The 16328-nt window shown below is 42.4% G+C and overlaps 1 protein-coding gene across 1 annotated transcript in view; it reads left to right on the forward strand.

Moving 5' to 3' along the window:
* TMPRSS3 (transmembrane serine protease 3) overlaps nucleotides 1–4693 on the forward strand; it is a 31695-nt gene extending 27002 nt beyond the window's left edge. The window contains exons 12-13 of the mRNA XM_038375332.2: nucleotides 2340–2492; nucleotides 4562–4693. Coding sequence (XP_038231260.1) covers nucleotides 2340–2492; nucleotides 4562–4582 — 174 coding nt within the window. The 3' untranslated portion in view covers nucleotides 4583–4693. The remainder of the gene's footprint in view (nucleotides 1–2339; nucleotides 2493–4561) is intronic.
* The last annotated feature ends 11635 nt before the right edge of the window (nucleotides 4694–16328 follow it).

The raw sequence follows: 16328 nt of genomic DNA on the forward strand, positions 1-16328 counted from the left end.
CAAGGTGCAGAAACTCCATGGTTAACATACAGCAACAAGAGCCTTTCGCTTTGCTGACTGACTCAAGTGAGAAATGGAAATGTGTAAATCTGGAAGAGAACTAGATTTGGAAAAACTAAAACTAGATAACTCAGAGGATTGGTAATGAACTATGGAGTGTTTCACAATATCTATAAATCACTGTCTCAAATCCAGCCCAGGTTAGCGATCAAAAGTCATTAATTATTTGTATTATGGTAGCACCCACAAAACCAATGAATTACAAAGTGTCCTTTACCAAAGAGTGCCACTATGTGCCAGTGATCATAGAGTTTTGTTGCACAGTAAGATCAGCAGTGATGGACATAAACTGAATATCCAGCCAGGCCATCTTAAGGACCTAGCTAGAGTTTGACCCAGATGGCCCTTCATCTGCAAGGAGGCTACATCCCTTTGGGATTTGCCCTAGTGATGATGATGAGCTCCTACAATAAACTAGTGTGTGCTGTCTAAATATAGAGTAATATTAGTAATCCTGCCCTGCCCTAAGAAGCTCACATATGAAGGACAAGGGAGAGGGATAAAATGTACCAGTTTACTAGCCCTGCTGTTTGCATTGAATATTCATGTTTGGAAGGGACATCCCCTGACGTAAAGAGTTCCCTCTGGAACTGCTGACAGTGTTGAATTAAATAGAAAGAGAGATGGGCTTAATAGATATGGGATAGTTAGAATGCCTTCAAGTATTGTCATAATTGTCGAACCATGGACATACTAGTAGCACTGTAGATCAGGAATTTGACTAGTCACATCTATTATTCTGTGTTCATATAGTTAATGGCAGAATGGGGCTTCAGTCTTGGTTAGTTCCTAGACATGACCATAATAAACAAAGGAAATGCTACCCTGAGAAGCAGTACTTCAGAGTCACGGGGTCAGGCAGCCCTGGTTGGCAGGTGTAGCAATGCAACTTCATGGATGGCATTTCCAGTAGTGAATCATTCGTGATGGGTCCTCTTGCGCCTCAGCATACCCACATGTAAATTGATATTTGTGGATTTCCCATGAACAGTTAGGAAAAGCAGATACCCAATCTCTGTGGAACTCTATGTAGACTCTTTATCCATCTATCCCAAAGAATCTTCAAGTAACTTTTGTTCCAACCTGATAAAAGACCCCAATTTGGGGATTTAAATTCAGGGCTTCTACTTCTCAAACGATTAAACAGTGAGAAAATCATGGGCCGATAGTGCCCCACAGTTGTAGGAGCACTGAACACTGCTGACATCTGCTTTGGGAGACTTTGATTTGACTATTGCATGTAGTGTGAATGCTGAGTAGAGCTGAGCAAAAATCAGAATTGCCATCGCATGAGAAATTCTGATCTTTCAATTTTTGTTTTTATCTTGAATTGCTACAATAAGTTGAAATATTAACATTTTTCAGAGAACAAAGAAGTTCTGAAAATTTTTGATTTGGAACTTTCAACATTTTACATCAAAACAAAACATTTCTGTGTTCCCAAATAGAAATGTTTTAGTTTGGTTTGTTGAACTGACCCAAAATACTTTGTTTCAAGTCAGTTCAACATTAAACTACATTTCCCTATTATGGTGCATTTTCTTATGGGAGTTGCAGTTCAAGTTGCCAGATGCCTCCATTCTTCTCCATGGACAAAGCTCCCTGGCCTGACTACATTTCTCATGCGACTCCCATTATGCACCATGCCACTCAGTGAGAACACTGTTGCATCATAGGAACACCGTTGCATGCATGTAGTCCAGTCAGGGAGGTCAGCCCAGAGGACAGAATGGGAGCCTGAATGACAGTTCCCATGAGGCAACGCATCACAATAGGGAAATGCAGTTTAATGTTGAACTGACTCTAAATGAAGATTGTTCAACATTGGGTTTGTTCAACGACTCTTGAACCAACCAAAAACTAAATATGTCATTTTGCTTTTCCTAATGAAAACTTTCAACAAAATAAAAAATTTCCATAGGAAAATTTTGATTTCATGGAAACTGCATTTTCTGTGAGAAAATCTTTCCCATGGAAGATTCCCTAACAGCTCTAACACCTACCAAATCTTTGCACATATGAATGAGAAATGACAGATAACACTTTTTCACAGCAAAGAGAGATGTAATTTCATGTGTACTTGTCTACCCTATAGAAAAGCTACTTGTCTGTGAAAATCAAAGTCCCTGTAGTGTATGTTTTTCATAAGATTCAGAAGGGAGAGGAATTAAGAAACTCTTTTAACCAGTCTTATTTGCTATACTCCAAAATAAATAGCTCCTCTAATTGTTTCTTTTTTGGAGATGCTGACTATTTGTTTTATTGCTTTGGTCCTTCAGGGAGATAGTGGGGGACCCTTAGCCTGTAAAGATATGAACACCTGGAAGCTGGTAGGAACTACCAGCTTTGGGATGGGCTGTGCAGAAGAAAATAAACCAGGAGTCTACAGCCGTACCACCTCATTTCTTGACTGGATACATGAACAAATGGAGGTTTGTTTTTCCCCTCCCATCTTTTGTCTGATAATCAGATTTTGCTCTTACTTCAAGTAGGTCCATTGCTTAGAATGAGAAGACTCCAACAATGCCTATACAAGCAGTGCCCCTATCTTACTGGGGCAGTCAACATTTTAGTTGTGTCTGGGAGACACAAAGAGAAAGGAGGGGATGACCACTTAGGATGACTACCAGGCAATTGCTAGTGGTAGCTGATGATGTGATGTTTTATTTCTCAAAAAGAAAAATAAGCTTTAATTTCTTACAAAGTGGATTACCAGTTTCTGGACTTTGTTTAAATCTGAGATAATTGTGCCCCGGTAATAGCTTGATATATTATATAATATCAATAATATATTGATATATTGGTGGGGGTAGTAGCACTGCCTACAGTTAAGGTTGCCCAACACTCTCCATGATAAGACCCTGTTTTTCAACCATTTATAACTTTGCCAATCTCTGATTGCTTGAGTTGAAATTATCCATGCTGGGTGTATGCCTCAGGCTGAATTTTTTGAAACATTTGAGCCAAAACAGTTCAACCACTTCCAAGAACAAGGCTAGGGGGAAAAAATGATTGTTTTGCTCAAGGTAAAAAATTCTGGTGACCTTTTCTTTGAACTGCCCAATCACCCCCATTTTTTAGAGAAGAAACTTGAAATTTGCAGCAGAGTGGCCTCTGTGTCAGGGATATGTCTTTTACTATCCCTATGAAATTCTGCCCAAATTTGGCCAAATCATAGTTTAGCTTTAGTAAAATCACAGTGCACACATGCTGAATAGAGACCTCAGATTTTAGCAGCTAAATTCCCTGAAGATTCCATCTGCACTGACCATGCTATAGCACAGGAGTTTTCCCACCAATGCAGCTTTGGATGGCTGTGGGCTGTCCTGGGCACCACAAACCTCAACACTTGAGAGCAGATAGCTTGTCTCTCCTGTGCTCCCAGTGACCCCCCTTTCACAGCTTCATCCATTCTCCTAAGGGCTCCCATTTGAATGGGGGATCGTCCAGGTTTAACAACCTACATTGTCCCTGGCCTGGGAGAGAAGTGCTACAGCCCTGATGGCAGATGGTGGATTCTGCATACACTGAGGGATCCAATGATACAGCAATTTCAAAAAATCAACCAGAATTAATAAATTGCACATAGATTCCCCAAGTTGTCACAAAGATGATACCCTTAAAGAGCTAAACATGGCAAGGCTGGAAGCCATGTACTGTCTATGGATGTGGCATTTGCATGTACATTCCATTTTATAATGCGAAACTTCATTTAGATACAGTCAAACTTGGTCTCAGACTTCTAGAAGCACACAAATGTTTTGCTAAACCTCAGTCTGCTGTAGTCATAATGAAATTACTATTTATAACCCTATATTACCTGAGGAAAGTCAGTTGGTGATGTTTAATAAGGTATTTTCTCAACATTCAGACTAGGTTTTCCACCCCGCACCCTCACCCCTATTAATGACATATCCCAGTGGGGAGGAAATGAAACCACATCAGGTCTTGTCAGAATGTAACTGATCCATTATTAACCTGAATGAGTTACACCCTGAGGAATAATACACATTGCCAATTAAACTTGAATTAGTGAGACGTGTCCCCACCCCAGTAATAAAACCAAAACCCTGCCTAGCACCTAGTACCAACCACCTGCACCCATGCACAATACTTCCATCAACCCGACTAATGTGTCTTTCAGCCGCCTCATACAACGCCAGTGCTCCCGCACTTATCTCCAGTTGTTCTGTCCCCCACCTTCAGTCCCCAGCAAGGCTGAGAACTACTGGATTAAAGCATTCAAAAGTATCAATGAGATTTGGTGAGCAGAATGGTGTTTCTTCAGATTCTCAGTAAATAGAATGGGAGCTAGTCTGTACCTTCTTTCAGTGCAGGGCATATTTTTCTGAAGAGTTCTTACTATGATCTAGAATTAGAGGTAATTTCAGCAGTCATTTACTGTGCCATGTAGATTAAAGAAATCATGTGACTTTAGAATCATTTCATGAAGCAGTAAGAGGAATATTTTAAAAAATGCAAAAATATTTTTTATTTTCAGAGAGAAGAACTGCAAACCTGAAGATAGCACTAATTCACTGAACTTTTGAAACTTGATTTCAAATTCCTGCTCCACAGAATTATGTACCCCATCCCACGGACTCTTATATAGTATTTTATATTAACAGCAATTACTTTCTATCATCTCTTCATTGGTACTCAGAACTTACTGTATTTAACGAAAAAGAACAATGGTCTCCTCTGGTTGCATTCAGCCCCTTTCAGATGTGAAAGGCAAGTAGGATTTGGGATGATGTGCATGTATGCTTTTTGGCACCTACATGTCTCATGTAAAGAAAAGACAGCAAGAAGACTGATAATACAGAGTGCTACAGAAATTAAAAATTGACTTGGGTGATACTAGCTAAAAATTGCAGAGCAGAAAATTCAAATCAGTGGCTATTTTTATACTTCCTTTCCAGGGATCAGAGTACAACAAGTTTATTCTCCTCCTAGATCTGTGCACATTCAAGCTACATTCAAGCTACACAGCTATCGTCAAATTTCTTTGTTAACGAAATTGACAGAAAGAAATATCTGGTGATTTTTCAAGTATGCTCCATTCTCCATTATTAAGAGAGATCTAGCCCAGATCCACTTGTATCTTGCTGAAAACATACCTTAGTTTGACTCAGATATTTAATGGTGTTGTAAATGATTGGCTCTGAAATCGGCAAAATGGAATTTTGCACATAAATTCGGAGACCGTCTTGAAGATAGTTTAACAGAGTTTCCTTTATTGCTTTGATGGATTATTTAATTAAACACACATGTTGCTACAACTAAAACATGGCATAGAGCACGATAGCACAGCATATGCTGTGACACAGTATGGTATAGAACCACAGAAATGTCTAGCCGGAAGAGACCTTGAGAGATTATCTGGTTCAGCCCCCTGCACTGAGGCAGGTCCAAGTAAACCCAAACCATCTATGGCCATCAATAAATATATCCAGTGTTTCAAAATTACACAAGATAGCCCACAAAAGCTCTCTCCAGAGAGAGTAATAGGTTTTGTTTTGTTTGTGCACCTTACCCAAAAATAGCATTCGGCTTGAATCAGTCTCACGAAGATAACCAGCTTATGAAGGGGAAAGGTATATAAAGTGCTGCTGTGGTTTCCTGATTTACGAACTATTAAACAGCTGCCTCTTGTGGTTATGTTACAAAATACCCAGTATTTTATATCCATTCTTTGTAAAATTATAGCAAACTAAGTATTTCTTATTTTAGAAAGCACTTGTGGGGAGCTGGATAGCTCAAGTAGTTGATAATGGTATACAGAAGTTTTAGTCACTGATTCAAAGCTGGTCCAAGCTAATACCACCATTAGATGGCTGACTGCAGGACGATATATTTGTAACGAGGTCTAGACACAGGCAAGTTGCCAGCAGATAGTTATCCACATCACAAAAACCCTTCCTGGCCATCTCAGCAGAGAGCAAAAGGATGAAATCGGAACTATGCTGTCACCTGTGGAGATCGGGTCAAAGTTGAGAGACAATGGTAAAACAATGTAAGAGAGTTTGAACTGTCACTGCCCATATTGTGCTGTGGACACACCGAATACTTTGGTTTCAAAGGTGGCTATTATAGTAACTTTCACCAGGACTAAATGTACATAAAAGAAAACTAAAGACTGCATTTAGTTACAAAGAATAATAAAAAGAAAAGGAGTACTTGTGGCAACTTAGAGACTAACAAATTTATTTGAGCATAAGCTTTCATGAGCTACATCTCACTTCATCGGATGCATTCAGTGGATTAAATGCATCCGATGAAGTGAGCTGTAGCTCACAAAAGCTTATGTTCAAATAAATTTGTTAGTCTCTAAGATGCCACAAGTACTCCTTTTCTTTTTGTGAATACAGACTAACACGGCTGCTAATCTGAAAAGAATAATAAATTATTCAATTAAAATATATTAAGTGTCAGAAATAACAACAGTACGCTGCCATTTTGATACTTAGTGGCAAATTAGGACTGAAAGAATTCAGACCTCATTGTAAATCAGAGTTTTAAAGTTATGTTATGGTTTAATTGTTTATTAATTTCTCATTTGGTTATTCTAATAGATCTAATCAGTCTCATGTATTATTAAAATGGCAAACACCAAGAGACATACCAGTACCATTCACCGAACTGAGACAGTGATATATTTCTAGAAACTGCTTTGAAATTCCTTTTAAACTATTCTTATTTCCTAAGTAAGATTATATAATAATCACTGCAGTTTTCCTTTAAATTAAAACATATATATTAATGCAAAGTTCAGATGACAATCCTTGAAAGAAAAAGTGATATGTAAAGATGAAAGAAATTCTCCACAAGGTAATTGAATTTATAGTCTCTACATGTGCAGTTTTGCAGTTGCGGTTAAAGTCTAATTTGCAGGATGATTTTAGGACCATATTGTATATGTGTAAACCATCTAAATACCATACTGGCATGTTTTTAGTTCTTGCCTCTGGCCGTGACTTCTATTCTTTTCATCCAATGGCTATTTTAAAAATATGCACAACCCTTCCCCGCCTTCTTCCCCCGCCCCTCCCTGCCCAAATGAGGGCTGGGGGTGAAGAGGCTTCAGTTTAATTAGGTTTTCTCTATAATTCCCTGGTAAGTGCCTCAGTGTTTGAAAATCTTTGTACTATAGACATGTATATTTGTTACATTATTAAACAAGCTGATTAAACAGCTTGAAAATTGCTAACTCACAATTGAAAGAACTGGGATTGACACAGGATTACATTACAGTCAAAAGGAAAAGGAGTCCTCCTTTTCTTTTTGCAGATACAGACTAACACGGCTGCTACTCTGAAATCTGTCATTACACTCAAACTATCCCTTAGATACATGACACACTTGGTGTGACATGCTATGTGCCAGGATACACAGACAGCAACACCTTAAAAAAAAGGCTACAGTCTCAGCAAACTGATTAGTGGTTTTAGAGTTAAATGTGCAGCATGTTTCGAAAAATCCTTCACCATCATCAGTGGATGGCAGGAGAGGATCACAGACTTCATTAAACCAAAGAAGGCAAGGTTAAAAATGTGCTACCATGATCTGGTAATTATAAAATGGAAAATTGTACTTGCCTTTGGCCAATCAAGAATTCATTTTTTTCGCTTAAGATATTCAAAGGAAAATGAGATACATGTGTTTGATTCTTTCTTAGGTTAATGAATGATAGCTGTTGTTTCTCTTTGTTCTGAATTACTTCTCACTTGTGTAGTTCTGTATTAGTCTAAGAACACAGATGCAAGAACTGCATAGTGAATTTTTTAAAAAGGGCAGAGAAGCCTCAACCAACCCTTTTAAAGGGCTCTAGGGAGCTGAAAGTGACCTAAACAACAAGTGAGTGCAACAGGGGAGTAGTTTGAACTCCTATACCCATGTGTCTCACCACAAACCTATAGGATTTAACTGTTGTGTTGCTGACCAATGTCTCAGAGCAGCATTTGGGTGTAGTCTAATCATCAAGGGACATGGTGTGTCTGATACCTGTATTAAAAGCCTACCTTCTGCAGGTACATCTTTGGAAGCATTTCACAATATGTATATTGGCTTTCTTCTTTTCAACAAAGAGCAGGCACATAGCAAGGGAAGCAGTATCTCATTTACATGTAACTGAAATCTGAGATTCCACACAGTACAGGAAGATGCAAGCCAAATTTGTCTGTTTAACTTTAGGGTAGGTACAAGGTAGCCATAAGGCATGCTTACCTCGAGTGTACCTTGACTTTGATCTGAAGAGTCGCACCCAACATTTAACTTTAATCTCCATTTTCATGTAATCTAGGCTGAGCCAGTTACTTCTAGGCAGTTGTTGCTGGGATTTTTTTATGTTTGCTTTGTCTTTTTTGCAGTTTTCATGTCTGTTGGACACTAGTCTCGGTGACGGAATGAAAATTCACCTTTGTCAATTTGGAAACCAGCTGGCAAGTGACTTTAATCGTTATGCTGCAAAACCTCATTTGGGGGAGGTAAAATACAACCTCACAGATTGCTCAGAAAAATGGTGATCTGCCCTAGGGCCAGATCCAAATCTCACTGAAGTCAGTGGGAAAGCTCCTACTGATTTAAAAGGGAGTTGGATTTGAACCCTAGTCTTTATTTTCAGAAGTGCTTTGGAAATGTATCAAAGTCTTGGACATACAAAGTTATTATGAATCATCAGCAAAATGAGCAGTTAATTCAAAGCTACTTACTGTATACTTTTACAAGACACATATTACGTATGCCTTCAGTGTTTAATACATTCACACAGCGAAAATAACTTTAAAAGAAAATTAGGAGGTTTTGAAACAAGGCCATCAAAGCAAGTTAATTATAGTAAAGGAGTAAACAAATCTTAACTAGGTGCAGTTTTGTAATATCTGGGGTCTGATTCTGCTAAATGTACTTATGTCACATATCACACTCACTGACTGGATCACTTGCAGAGTATGGTACAGTTCACTGTGAGTGGAGAATGATCAGTCGCTAGCTGCTCTGAGGCAGTGGTGGTACTTTACATTGAACTTAGAATTTACTTGTGTGTGTATGATGGTAGCACCCAAAGGCCACAGTGGAGACTCAGGCCTCATTGTGCTAGGTGCTGTGCAAATATATCATCCATGGAGGACTTATGGTGTAAAGATGAGATCCAACACATGAATGTGAAAATAGGAGGGTAACAGTAACAATGTCTTGCAGTTACATGGGCTCACGGTGCAAATAACTTGAAGGGTTTGATCATTTAAATTTGTAAAAATTCCCCCATCACACCATAATTCCCCCCTCCCGCAAATTCATCAAGTCTCCTCCCTCCCTCCCAAGATCCCTTTATTCCCTTGTTTCTCAGCCAGTTGACTCTGGGATTGCAACCTATTATCTTTGTATTTATTCATGTTTTTTCTCCCTTTCTATGCAAACCATCTTCCAATTACCCTTTACTTATGAATGTCTTTAAATAACAGCTTATCCCCAAAACTCCCTCAGATGAAATATGTGTGTGTGGAGGGGCTAAACCTCTCCACCTGGGCTGTCTTTCCCATCGGTGCTGGAGGCCTTTGGAGCCCTAAGATTCCTCTCCCCCTCTCAGAGACAGCAGTCAGTCCTTGCAGGGTTCAGATGCAAGGGAGCATAAAGTCCCTTGACCAGTTATGGCACACATGCTCTGATGTCACTGCGGTCCAGTTGCCATGGGGCTGTTAGAATTAAGCCCCCTTCTCAGCTTTCTCCCACTTCCCCCCTGTAGGGTGACCATCTTTTCAAAAGACAAAAGCAGGACGCATGCAGGAGCCCTGTTCCCCTCTATGACCCCAGCCTCCGCTCCTCCTCTTCCCTGAGGCCCTGTCCCTGGTCAGGCCGGAAGCCAGAGCAGGGCTGTGGTAAGAGCTGCCTGAGGAGCCCAGACTGCTGTGGGGAGCCCCAGGCCTTCCACCTGTCCAGGGCAGGGGGGCAGAGGGCCTCAGCGCGGCCCCGGCTCATGTCCCCGCCCCTTGGGGTGCAGTGCCCAGTGCAGGTGGAAAGTCTGGGGCTTCCAACAGTGGCCCAGGCTCCCTGGGGGCTTTTACCACAGCCTGGCTCTGGCTTCTGACTCCATTGTGAGATGCAGGGATGGGGCATCCAAATGGAGGCATAAAAACAAACAGAGCCTGTGTCTCACCATATATTTTGCAATCACCAAATGGCACAGAAAAAGAAAACTGGAAGAGGAAGAGAGAGAATCGGTCCACCCCTCAGGGAGAGCACTGATTGAACATTGAGAGGCAAAGAAGAGGTGAGGGAGGTCCCATGGTGTGTGTGCATGGGGGTGGGCATTGGGGATTTCCATGTTTCCCCCACTTGAGCAGGACAGCAGAGAGTTCTCCCATCCTTGGCTCCTCGTGGGGTTGCTTTTCCCTGGGGACTGCCCCTGTGGGTTGAGGTAGTGAGGATTTTCCCAGCTCCCCAATCCCAGCACCCCCCTGCTGCCCTACTGTCTGTGTTTTCCCAGGTGCTGATGTGCTGCAGGTTGCAGCCCATGTCCTCGTGGCTCAGCTCAGGCTCAGGGCAGTAGGACTCCAGCTGGGAGTGGGCATTTCTGCCCAGCTTGTGGCTGGGTGAGATGCAGCAAGAGGTGATATTCCCCATCTTCCATCGCTGTCTAACCCAGGCTGCCCGGCCACATGAGGAAGGATGCAGGGAGACCCCATCACCAGTGGCAGCAAGAAGCCACGGGCAGCAGAGAAGAAAACAACAAGCAGGAGAGGAAGAGGTGGCAGCTGCTGCTTCTCCCTCCAGCCACACTCACAGCTGATCCCCTCAGCAGCTCACCCAAGAAGTCTTGCCCCAAGCACGGCTAGCAGAGCAGAGGGCGCAGAAGCTAAATCATCCTGGCTTAGCACCATGAGATTTGTATGGGGGCCCCCAAATTGGCCAGGGTCTCTGGGCATGGCCCCATGCATTAATCTGCCATTGTGTGAGGGAGGAAGGAGGAAGGCAGTCTTATCGCTAAATTTTCAAAGATCTGGGTGGGATTTTATCCCTAAATTCTCTTGGCAAGTTGACAGGAATTACATAGCGATAAACTGGCAGAAGCAGCCCTAGGACAACTCAGCTTTCAATGTCACATTCAGAGAGAGTACTTACCTTTGTGTGAAGGATAGAATGAGAAGTTGTAAATTTACCACTGCCATATATTAAACTGCACTGCTACTGTGGTTATCAGAACTTTCTAATAAGCTTTATGACCTAATTTAGCTGTGTTTAGCACTTTACACAGAAAGTTTTTGAACTATCTATTCCTTTTGCATGTAACAGGCCTCAGATTGTTAGGGTACTGAAACATAGCAAAGCTCCACAAGTGCTTTCAATCTTTTTCAAATGAAAGTTAAGAAGTGAAGCAGTTATTCCCAGGTGAAGCCAATTCACTTTTTGTTAACCAATGTGACTGCCATGAATAATTTATCGAGAGATCCTTAGCCGCAGCAACAACTGTTACTAACACAAACAAAATAGAAACACAGACGACTAAATCTTAAATCCACAGTAGATGGCTGTATAAGTCAAAATTTGACCTATATTGCTACTCCCTAAACTTCTAAGTACAAGCTGAATCAATTCAAGTGGTAATATATGTTTCAACACAGTCCCCTAGGCTAAATTTTTCAAACTTTGGTACATAACTAAGTGGACTGATTTTTCAGCTCCCACTTAAGTCAGCTGTTAGTACTCTGCACTTGGAAAATCAGGTCACTTTTATGCTTATATTAGGGTAGCCAACTCTCAAGAAGAAGCTGGGATGGATAGGTCAAGGTCAACTGCAATTAGCTTGCAAAGGTTAAACTGAGTAGTATCACAACGGTGAAGATGGAATGATGCTTTCAATAGCTCTTTGAGGCATTGTCAGCAGTATATGCTGTTGCATTGCCTAGTGAAAAGATCTCTTTCAGTTTTGAATGAATCTTTGCAGCAATTTATCATTGCTACAGAATTCTTTGCAATTTCATCTGCATTGCCATTAAAATCAGTGTATGTGTCCTTCACATATACAATCTTTTACTATTCAAGGAAACGTACATTATGAAAATGTACACTGTACATTTATTTTATTTGATACTTCACTTGCAATTGAATAAAGGCTTGCTGTTCGTTAGCTTTTCCATATTAGCAGAATGGGGAGCAGACATTTCCCACAACCCTCTCACACTGTGGGACACCTCAGTGGAATTTCTTACTAATTTTGGAGACAGCACCTCCTCTTTGCTTGAAAGCTACTTGCCGCGGTCAATTGAAAAAAAAATTGTGATGGAGAAGGGCACATTAAGCAGAACTTTAGATGTTGTTAGTTTGTCCTTTACAGTGAAATACTTAATAAAGACTTAGTAACATGCGTGTTTCATGCATTTAGTTGCTGTTATTTGATTTCATTTGGATTTCTGAAAGAAGCCACACTTTTTTAAAAAAATAGAAAGCCCTAGGAGACATAGCAGCCACTAGCTATCCCACAATCACCCACCAAGCCATCCATGATTTGAACTCTAGATCAAACAGCCATTTAGCTCAGAGTGTGCAACTTAAATTTTCTCCTCTTTGAGAGTCAAATCCAAATTTGTTAGTTTCATGTTCATATTCACTTGAACTTCAAGCCATCCCTTATGGAAAAGTCCTGAATTTGGTAGAAAATGGTAACCAAACTATAGAATTGTAGGGCAGGGATATTGGTCTCTAACAAACTCTATAGCAGATATAGCTTCCTCTGTTAAATGATACAGGTTTTTAGAGTAATTTCTAATTAATGTTATTGAATCACTTTAGAACCCCCTGGGCTTCATCTCAGTTTCTCTGGGATGTTCCCAGAAAGGATGTTTCTTACAGAGACTCCAGATGAGAAGAGCAGAGATAGTCAAAGCAGAGACTGCTGAGCTGGGAGGAGGGGGTAAAAATGGGCCACAGGCAAGGCCACCTCTCCTCTCAGCACCTCCTCTGGATCCAGAATGGTACAGGAGAAATCCGCCTACTCTGGGGGCATTAGGTGGTGCCTCCCTTCCCACTGCCATGTAGCCTTGGGGGAAAACCACACAGAGGAGCCAGAGATTCCAGCTAATAGGAGCAGAAGTTGCCAAGGCAGAGACAATTGGACATTGAGATTTTTCCACAGTTTGGAGTGGACTTCCTCTGCCCTGTGCTGATTGGCTGTTTGCTCCAACACTTCCCCTCCCTCACAGACTTTCACCTCAACTTCTCTCCACACCTGCCTCTCTTACCCTCTTCTCCCTGCCCCATCCTCCCTACCTTCTTCCCTCCTTTTTCTTTCCATTTAGCTGATCCCCTCCTAAGTAGCCCCCACCAAAGAAAAATTTGTGGTACTAGCATGACATTTGCTGCCATCACACTGTTCACTCTGCTTGTGTGTTCTATCCCTTCCCTGTTGTGTCTGTCTTATCTATTCAGTTTGGAAGCTCTTTGGGACCATCTACTACTCTGTAGTTTTACAGTGCCTAGCACAGTGGGACCCCCCCTTCTTGGCTGGCCTTTAGGCACTACCATAACAAACATGGCTAATAGTAATAATATCTTTGCTAAATATTGATAGTCAGTCAAATGATGCAGCACAGAAGCTCTCAGATCATCACAACATTGTGCAGAACACGATGCAGCACAGCAACTCTCAACATCTGTGAGCTCTCAGCTGAACACTTTGATGATCATTATTTTGAGTACTAATTTAATATCTTCAAGTGATTAGACCACAGAAATAAACTTAGAATGCAATGCAATTCTTTTTGAAAAGGAGGAAAGGCAATCCTACTAGATTTGACATAAAAACTATCACTCTAAAAGAGTGGAAGCCACTCAGGAAGACAATCAAGACAGCACAGTCATGCAGTCTGTAAAACCTAGTGATCCAGGCCCTTCAATCTCAGCCCGAACATAAAGCCAGGGGTCCCCACAGGACTTCCCTGCCCAGAGGCCTGGAAGAGCGAGGGGGCCAAGAACTCAAGGGAAGATATCCTCAGAGGCCCAGCCTCTGACCTGCAGTCCCACGACTAACCATGGGGGCCTGTTTCCCTTGTGGGCATCAGGGCCATCATTATTAAGAATGTCCCTACATGGAGTGCAGCTTTGGGCAAGTATGGATGGCATAGAGCTGTGCCCGGCAGCTCAGTCAAGCAAAAGTAACAGTTCTGGTACAAATAAAATGGGACTGAGGTAATAGGTCTAATAGACTCTGTATGTGGCAAACCCTGGCCCAGGACAACTTAGTCCCCAACCTTGAAGCTTGTGGGGAGACTATCTTCCTGCACTGCATTCATGGGGATATTAAACCCTATCCCAGTGCCCAGGTAGAGGTCACCATAGGGGAGAACATAAAGATCCTCATAGTATGACTAGCCCCACGCCTAGCCTACCCCGTTATCTTGGGTTGGGTTTCGTTGCACTTCTCTGATATATTGAGGGGATGTAGACCTGCTCCTGGAGGAAGTGCTCAAGGGAACCAGGGCAGTCAGGGATCCCCAGCCCATGACACTGGTTGGAGTAGGCAAGGAGTGGGACCTCAGGAATGGGAGGTTCTAGCTAAGAGGAAGTGCTGCTGGAAGATCCTCCTAATGAGGAGGCATTACAAACCCCGCTCCAAGAAGGGGACTTACTGACCTGAGAGGCAGACTTCGTGAAGGACCAGAGGGAGGATGAGACCTTGAGTAGTGCATATGAACAACTGTCAATGGTTAGCAGCGAGGTCATAGATCCCCACTGGGCTGCACAGTACCTCCGCTTTGAACTCCAGGAGGAATGATTACATTGGCTGGAAAAAGACCATCAGATGTGGGAAATTGGATCACAACTCATTGTCCCTCAGCCGCTTTGATGAGAAGTCATGTGACTGGCCCATGTTTTCCCCTCCGCAGGCCATCTTGGACAGGAGAAAACTCTGGCCAAGATCTTAGACTACTTCTTCTGGCCTGGCGTACATCAAGAAGTTAAACATTTCTGCAACTTCTGCCCTGAATGTCAGCTAGTTGGGTCAAAAGAAGGGGTGAAAACCCCACTCCCCTCTCCTGGTCATTGCTGTCCCCTTAGAACAAATTGGTATTGACCTTGTCGGCCCTCTGGAAAAAAGTGCAGATGGATAAAAACACCTATTGGTGATAGTCAATTATGCTATTCACTATCCTGAGGCAATCCCACCACGTAACACCAATGCAAAGACTATTGCCACAGAACTATTTAAAGTCTTTGCTCAAGTAGGGGTTCCCAAAGAGATTCTCACCAACCAAGGCATGAACTTCACATCCTGCTAGGTGAAACAAGTTTGTGATGGTCTGAAAATAAAGAACCTCTGCACCTCAGTTTATCACCCGCAGACGGATGGCCCAGTTGAACCAAACCTTGAAGCAGATGCTGAAAAGGTTTATGCCAGAAGACCTGTGTAATTGGGACCAGCTGATCCCCCTTCCCCTCCTGTTTGCCATTTAGAAAGTCCCACAATCCTCTACTGAGTTGTCTCCAGCTCTTGTATGGGAGACGGCCCTGGGGAATCCTCAACCTGATCTGGTAGATGTAGGAAGGACAAACTCTTAGACCTCAGAATGTCCTACAGTATGTGTTGAGACTTGGGGGAGACTTGAGATTGTGGGAGCTTTGGCTAAAGAAAACCTCCTCACTGCCCAACAGACACAGGACCATCCTATAATAACGGGGCACAGGTATGCGCTTTCAGGCCAGGTGATCGGGTCCTCCTTCTACTCCCAAATATGGAGTCTAAACTACTGGCCAAGTTGCAGGGGCCCTAAAAAATAGTACAGTCAGGCCAGTCATGATGAGGTTAGACAGCCCGATTAACAGAAACCCACCCAAATCTATCAGATCTACCTGCTGAAGGCGTGGAAAGAACAAGAAAGCCTATTCATCGCCCTGTACCCCCCGAACCAGAACTGGGGCCCCAAGTGCCTTACACCCTGTCCCCAGAGGCTATACAGGTAGGGGAACAACTTTGTCCCTAACAAAGGGCCCAGGTGCAGAGCCTTGTGAAAGCATTCCCAATGATGATTTCCTCCCAACCAGGAAGGACCTACCTCATGCACCACCACATCTAGACCAAACCTGGACAAAATGTCCAGGAGAATCCCCCAGCCATTTCTGTGGAAAGTGCGTGAGGCGGTAAAACAGGAAGTCTGGACCATGTTGGATTTTGGGGTCACTGAGGAATCCTGCAGTGTGTGGTGAAGTCCTGTTCTATTAGTCGCAAAGTTGGACGGCACAGTCTGGTTTTGCCTGGACTTCAAGAAGGTCTCCAA

This window comes from Dermochelys coriacea, chromosome 1 (genome assembly GCF_009764565.3).
Source record: "Dermochelys coriacea isolate rDerCor1 chromosome 1, rDerCor1.pri.v4, whole genome shotgun sequence".
Lineage (NCBI taxonomy): Eukaryota > Metazoa > Chordata > Testudines > Dermochelyidae > Dermochelys > Dermochelys coriacea.